This window comes from Nansenia antarctica (genome assembly GCF_963989245.1).
Source record: "Nansenia antarctica genome assembly, chromosome: 6".
Classification (NCBI taxonomy): domain Eukaryota; kingdom Metazoa; phylum Chordata; class Actinopteri; order Argentiniformes; family Microstomatidae; genus Nansenia; species Nansenia antarctica.
Genome location: NC_137676.1, coordinates 63,145,242 through 63,152,741, shown reverse-complemented (window position 1 = coordinate 63,152,741; position 7,500 = coordinate 63,145,242). Strand labels below are relative to the sequence as shown.

General features: G+C 47.6%; 1 protein-coding gene across 1 annotated transcript in view; it reads left to right on the top strand.

The window, feature by feature from the left end:
- inpp4b (inositol polyphosphate-4-phosphatase type II B) overlaps window positions 1-7,500 on the top strand; it is a gene marked incomplete at both ends in the record, with an annotated part of 154,329 nt that overhangs the window by 89,498 nt on the left and 57,331 nt on the right. The window contains one exon of the mRNA XM_080534748.1: window positions 2,172-2,319. Coding sequence (XP_080390874.1) covers window positions 2,172-2,319 — 148 coding nt within the window. The remainder of the gene's footprint in view (window positions 1-2,171; window positions 2,320-7,500) is intronic.

The window sequence follows — 7,500 nt, the reverse complement described above, 5'->3', positions numbered from 1 at the left end:
CCAAACGTTTGACGGGTACTGTATGATATATTATCTCCGTGGTCTATACCTCCCTGGGGCCAGATACGAAGCTGCGTGAGCGGGACAGTCACCGCCTTCAAGGGGGGGGGGGCCCAGAGACGGAGCTACGCGAGCAGGACCCGTCCCACTGTCACGCAGCCACCCAGCGGTGCCTTCGTTCCAGCCTGTCGCCTGTAGTAAAAGTCCCCTCTGACAGATTACGGTCCAATTAACGGGGGGGGCCCCGCGACGCCCGTCATTGTGCCCCCCATGCGTCCTGAAGGACGCTGCTTAACTTTTAAACGCTCCGTTGCGTACCGCTCACGAGTCGCTGTGACAAAGGAGGCACTTGACGGGGGGGGCGGGGGGGGGGAAGGGGGCTGGACTGAGGGATGGTGTTTCTAAAATGTACATCTTGCAGATATGTCAGCCGGAACACCGCCATGTATAAGTTGAATATAGCACCTTCTCCAGGAGGTGGACAAGGCACAAGGACTGTAGCGAAGGGTTGGAGCCGGCGGTGTGTAAAGGCATTTTTTCTCTTTCTAAGAGAGAGAGAGAAAAGGAAGGGGGGGGGGCAGAGAGAGAGAGAGAGAGAGAGAGAGGAGGAGAGAGTGCCTGCGTCAAACTTTTTTTTTACATTTCCAGCCGAGGCTTTTATTGGTGGAATTACACATCTGACTGCCTTTGCCGCAATTGCAAAGTTTTTCAGGTTTTCCACCCCGCCGCTCGCACCCCCCTCCCGCCCACAACCTCTCCCCCACCCCACCACCACCACCCGCTTCTCCCCACTCCAAACGCTCCGGCTTATTATTGAGTGACTTGCATCCCGAGCGCGGCGGTGTTGAAAGAAAAAAGCAGGGCGCAACAGCGAATGGCGAACTCCGTTGGAAGGCATAGTAGAGCTTTCTGCCACATGGCTGCTGCCAACGCGCTGATAAGAGCATTAGAAGCTGTTCACTTCCTGCTTTGATTACCGTTATTAGTCTCTCTCATTCTCTCTCTCCGTCTCTCTCTTTCGGTCTCTCTCTCTCTCTCTCTCTGTCGGTCTCTCTCGTTCTCTCTCTCTTGTGTTCTCTCTCTCTCTCTCTCACTCTCTCATTCTCTCTCTCTCTCTCTCTCTCTCGCTCTCTTTCTCTCTCGTTCCTCTAAAAGGAGCCCTGGTGTGAAATGGGTTTTAATAGGAATCCCACACATGGCAAAGTTTGGAAAATGAACAGCCATTTTCCCCTCACAATTGTATAACAAGCAATTAAATGGAAATGGGAGGAAAATAATAAGGGAGAGGATAATAGGGTGAGACGAAGGGACTGGAGTTGTTTTTGCTCCATAATGAGAAGGAGAGACAGACAGAGAGACAGAGAGAGAGACAGAGAGACAGACAGAGAGACAGACAGATAGAGAGACAGAGAGAGAGACAGAGAGAGAGACACAGGGACAGACAGAGAGAGAGAGAGAGAGGGAGACAGAGAGACAGACAGACACAGAGAGAAAGAGAAACAGAGAGAGACAGACAGACAGAGAGGGAGAGAGAGAGAGAGACACAGGGACAGACAGAGAGACAGACAGAGAGAGAGACAGAGAGGGAGACAGAGAGACAGACAGACACAGAGAGAAAGAGAAACAGAGAGAGACAGACAGAGAGGGAGAGAGAGAGAGACAGACAGACAGACAGAAAGACAGAGATAGAGAGATAGACAGAGAGATTGACAGAGAGAGAGAGACAGACAGAAGGAGACAGACAGAAGGAGACAGACAGAGAGAGAGAGAGAGAGAGAGAGAGAGAAACAGAAACAGAAACAGACAGGTCTTGGAAGATGACAGTCAAAAACCTTATCTATCGCAGACACAGTTATTGATTATAGAATTTGATTTGTGCCACATGTCACGTGGAAATATGAGTTTTGAAGGGTCTCTGCCGTCCTTGAGTTCTCACAGTGTCAAATGTTGTTAGGAAATGACCCGTTGTCTGTTTGTGAAACTTTTGAAATGTCTTTGCAGGCCAGAAAATGTGATCTATTTCAATGTATGATGGTGGTTGATATGGTTCTCTAACTCTCTCTCTCCTTCTCACTCTCTCTCTCTCTCCCTCCCTCCCTCTCCCTTCCCCTCCTCTCTCTCCCCCCCTCTCTCTCTTGCCCTGCCCCTCCCTCCTCTCCCCCCTCTCTCAGTGTTCAAGAACCCGATATGCAAGGTGTACAGGTTCCAGACGGTGGACAGCAAGTGGATGCTGGTGAGGGAGCAGATGGAGGAGTGTACCCTGTCCTTCAGCATCCCCAAGCAGCTCCTGAGCCTCTACATACAGGAGGACATGAGGAGGTGAGCTACTGTACTAGCCCCTAGCCCCTACCCCATTCACCCCCTATCCTATACAGCAGGGGTCCCCAAACTTTTTTCTGTGAGGGCCACATCATTTTTCCTTTCTGTGATGGGGGGCCTGGGTCGGTCTCTAACATAAAATAATATGGAACGGAGTGGAATGGAGGCGGTTGCGCAAAGCAATTGCGCGCAGGAGAGCACTGGTGGATGCAAACAAACTCTAAACAGTTGAATTTGGATGGAATTTATACCTATAGTGATATGTCAATGAAATATAATCAGTTTTACAGTCTGATACTTGAGGGAGGACCCTCATCATACACGGGGGGACCCATGAAGCAGGGCTGTCTGGGGGTCCTTAAACGAGCATCAAACACTTAATTTCTTGCATTCTGGTGAATTTAGATGCAATTTGTGCCCTTTCTGCATCAATTTATGGTGGAAATGTCATTATTTATGTAAAGGAAAACACAATATTCAGGCACCAGATGACCATTCAAAATGTAATGTAATATAATGCAATATAAGGCTCTCAGGCATTCTGTACTTTCATGTTGAGCAGTCAACATCAACTATCAGCTATTTCGCTAGCAAACACGAAAGCTAACTTATTTACAAAACAGTGCCCCCGCCACCACGTCGGCGCAATGCCGCAATTGCAGTTAGAAATGACAGAAATCCACCGAGTGAAACGCTTGTAGAAAATACGACCGTCAGAGTTTTGTCGAGAGCTGAAGGCGGCTAGAAATATGACGGAGGCAGCCGCCTCATAATTCTCTATGCAGGAAAAACCCTGCTTGACACAGATCATGAACAAATCGGAAAAATTATTTCGTTTTCTCCTGCAGCTGGGCATCTACATTATCTATCCCCCATTGTTTCAATTCATCTGGTGCCTACCTGCGGACAGACTCACCGCGGGACACACCTCCTCCGCGATCACATTCATACATTTATTGACAAACTTCTTTGCATTTAACAATAATAATCACTTGTGCACTGTTGGTTAAAAACCCTGCATTCTGAATCAACTTTTCTCTTTACCAAACGTTTGGCCATTTTTAATCTCTCTGAATTTTCGTTCTAGCTCGCGTGCACCTGCTATAGATCCGTTGAATGTACCGCATTCTGTGGGCGGGTGAAACTAATAATGTTATTAATGAAAATAGTTTATAACTAAGGGAAATTTTAATTTGAAAGCCAACCTTTCATATCAAATACAGATATGATATGATTAAAACATATATTTAAAGTTTAATTTTCAAAATATGTTTCTGGCATTGTTGAGAGTGTGTGGGGGCGACGTTGTTCAAAGGGCCGGTCCAAGTGTAGGGCCGGGCCGGGTTCGGCCCGCGGGCCGTAGTTTGGGGACCCCTGCTATACAGCATAGCCCATACACCATACACCATACCCACTACACCATAGCCCCTATCCTATACAGCATAGCCCCTACACTATAGCCCCTAGCCCTTGGATTTATCTGAGATTGGATAGGTTTCCCTATCATTATGGTTATCTCTTTGGAGCATGCGGGGGTGGGTGCAACATATTAATGCGGGATCATCTTCTACCACGCCTACCCTAACATCCGTCAATTGAGGGTATTAATCAAAACTGACTTGGGATCAGTATGGATGGCGGTGTTCATCTGAGCGTGGTACAAGGTCTTGGGCAAGCTTTAGCAGAACCAGAAGATGTAAGTGGTTGTTTTAAGAGCTATGCTTAGCGGAGACTAAATTATTCAGGTCTGTTTAACACTTCAAAAGAGAGCCTGATATGCCCGCGCACACTAGGCAAACAACGATTCCCCCTCACCACATACACACGCATGCACGCATGCACACACCCACACACACATACACGTACACACATACACACACATACACACACACACACACACACACACATATATATTATATATATATACACACATACACACACATACATATACACACACACACACACACATACACACACATACACACACACACACACACTTTCTTCTGCATTGTTGGGAAGAAGAGCCCCAAGATAAAAAGAAGTGTCTCTCAGGAATAACAGAAGATGCTCATTATCTCCTTCTCTCTTCTTCACTCCCTCTCTGCCGCTAATTGACTGCTGTCTTGTCTTGAACTCATTGGCACATTTTCTACTCAAAGTGAGCTGTGACCAGAATATGTTTAAAGGGGTCTGATTAGGGAACCTAAAATGACTTCAATACCGGCAATTGACTACTCTGAATATGAATATCGTTTGATTTGACACGCTGTGATGGTCTTCGGGACGTCGATAGCTCTTGATATTGTTGGGGGGGGGGGGGGGGGACTCGGTTCATCTTCGCCGATGGTCCGCTAATCATGATTTCAATTGTTCACTTTCAGTTGTGTTGTGTTCAACTGTTCGTTGGGTGATTCAACTCACAGTGGTCAAAGTAAGTAAGAGGTTGTCTCGGTGAGGAGGGGTTCCTGAATCCGTTTTGAAAGAGACGGCGGTTTGCTTCAGTTATAAGGAGACCTCCGTGTCTGCCCCTCAGGGCACAAAAGCGTTTGTCAGGACAGATCATTCTTCAACGGGCCCATCGTCCCTAGCAACCCCTTATCTCAGGACACAACGTCGCACACAGAGAGACACACACACACACACACTGCGCACGCGCACACTGCGCACACATCCCTAACCATCGCCGTCAATCGGCTGGCCAAGCGGTCACAGGGTCTAATCTCGGGGTCTAATCTCGCTGTAGCTTGCTGTGACTCACTGGAATCCCTTGTCATTGCCCGTCAAATTCTCCCACTACGGTTCCCGTAAACCTTTGCTCTCCGTGAGCTATCTCCTCTAACCCCCACTCTCCTCTCTGGGTCTCTGCTGGGTCTGCATAAAGAACTATTGTGTTGTTTGGGCTTTATCTTTGAATAACGTAGGGTGTTATAACTGTCATTTGTCACGGCGCACATTCAGATTGCCATGCCACGCTGGCATGTGTTTGACAACATTTTTCGGAAAAGAAAACGAGAACACATTGACAGTTTGTTTACTGTACCTTCTCTTACGGAACGGCGTATGGTATCAAACGCACAGTGGTGGTTGTTGTCAGTCGCAGGTTTTTTAAATAATCCTCTTTAAATGTCATTAAGAGTTCTGCCTTTGAGTTCTCAGTGGAAAAAAACTAATTTACGCTAAAATGCTGCAGTCGCTTGGCTGTGTTAATGGTTGCGTGAGGCCTGTAAGACTGTAGAGTGGGTGAAGGCTTAGCTTCTTGTTTCCCCTGCACCGCCACTTTACGCTTTATGGTAATTGTGGGCTTTTCCTCTTCTCTATCTCTCTCTCTCTTTCTCTCTCTCTTTCTCTGATGTTGACAGCAATGTTCCAACTCTATCAACAAGGCTGTTTAATCTTTTTTTTTTTTTTTCCCCTCTCTCTCTCTCTCTCTCTCTCTCTCTGTGTGGGTTTGTGGCGCTTTGTGTGGTGAGGGGAGGGGGGAAAGGAGGGGAGGGGGTTGAGGTTGTTCCTATCACGTATTCTCTGAAAATTGATAGTTTTATTTACGCTGCGCGCTGGCCCCGGGCTTTCATTTATTTTTTCATTCAAAAACAAGTAAATGAAGAGATCCTCTCTCTCTCTCTCTCTCTCTCTCTCTCTCTCTCTTCCTCTCTCTCTCTCTCTCTCTCTCTCTCTCCCTCGCGCTCCCTCGCACACCCTCCACTTGTGGTACAATAACAAGCGTCCCTGTGTGTTGGCAGACATTTTCGTTGGCACTGCTGTTGATGAGACCTGCGTCTCCGCTGTATCCTGCGGGTGTTGTTTGCGGTGGTGGTTCGGTTCCATTGTGACTAGTTACAACACACTACCCTCAGGGGAGGCGGGTGGAGGTAGAAACCGGAGGACGTCGCTCGTTGTAATGCACGGGATGGAGTGAGGATTGGTGATTGATGCCATTCCTGATGCTGTTCCATGCGTCACACAATGAGCCCCCCGTCCTCCGATGTCTACCTCCACCAGCCTCCCCTGACTGCTTTACAGTAAAGCTTCATACACGTCTGCGATGTATGTGACGTGATTTAACTCTCGTTTCTATGACCACAAAACCTGATCTGAATGTGTATATTTGGTGGTGTTATTTTACAACCCAACCCAGTCATAATCATGACAGAGAGTGGACTTTGCTAAACATCTGGTCTGCGGTCAGTTGTGGTGTTGGACTATAATGGTCAAGGTAAAGGAGAAGGTTAACCTCAGGCCAAGTGGGGGGGAAGTGGATTCTAAATCAGTCCGTGAGAGAGGAGCCAGGCACACTAGCCAGCGGTCTAGCTCTCAGGAAGATGTGTGTGTGTGTGAGTGTGAGTGTGTGTGTGTGTGTGTGTGTGTGTGTCTCTGTGTGTGTATCTGTGTGTGTGTGTGTGTGTGTGTGTGTGTGTGTGTGTGTGTGTGTGTGTGTCTGTGTGTGTATGTGTGTGTGTGTGTGTGTGTGTGTGTCTGTGTGTGTATGTGTGTGTGTGTGTGTGTGTGTGTGTCTCTGTGTGTGTATCTGTGTGTGTGTGTGTGTGTGTGTGTGTGTGTGTGTGTGTGTGTCTGTGTGTGTATGTGTGTATGTGTGTGTGTGTGTGTGTCTCTCTGTGTGTGTGTCTCTGTGTGTGTGTGTGTGTGTTTCAGTTTCAGTCTTCTCACGCAGCTTCTATTGACCCCTCGGGCACAAAGCCCTGGGAGATTAAATTGAACAGCCATAACGCGCCATGAAATAAAGGTACTCACATGACAGCTCTTTGCTCTTCGGAAACTATATTCTGCACCCCCTCATCTGTCCAAGTCAGTGAAACCCAGCCCTCTAATCTCCCCTCTCTCTCTCTCTCTCTCTCTCTCTCTCTCTCTCTCTCTCTCTCTCTCTCTCTCTCTCTCTCTCTCTCTCTCTCTCTCTCTCTCTCTCTATTTCTTCCGCCCTTCCCACCATACCTCAGATAGTATTTTCATGGCCTCTTCATTTTGTTGTCCTGAGTAGCCTTGCTGTTGTGTATTGTGTTTCCACTAAGTCTCTCTCCGTAGCTAGTGGCCATTTATCCTCTCTCTCTCTCTCACTCTATCCTTCTCTATTCTCTCTCTCTCTATCCTCTCTCTCTTTCTCTCTCTCTCTCACTCTATCCTTCTCTATTCTCTCTCTCTCTATCCTCTCTCTCTCACTCTCTCTCT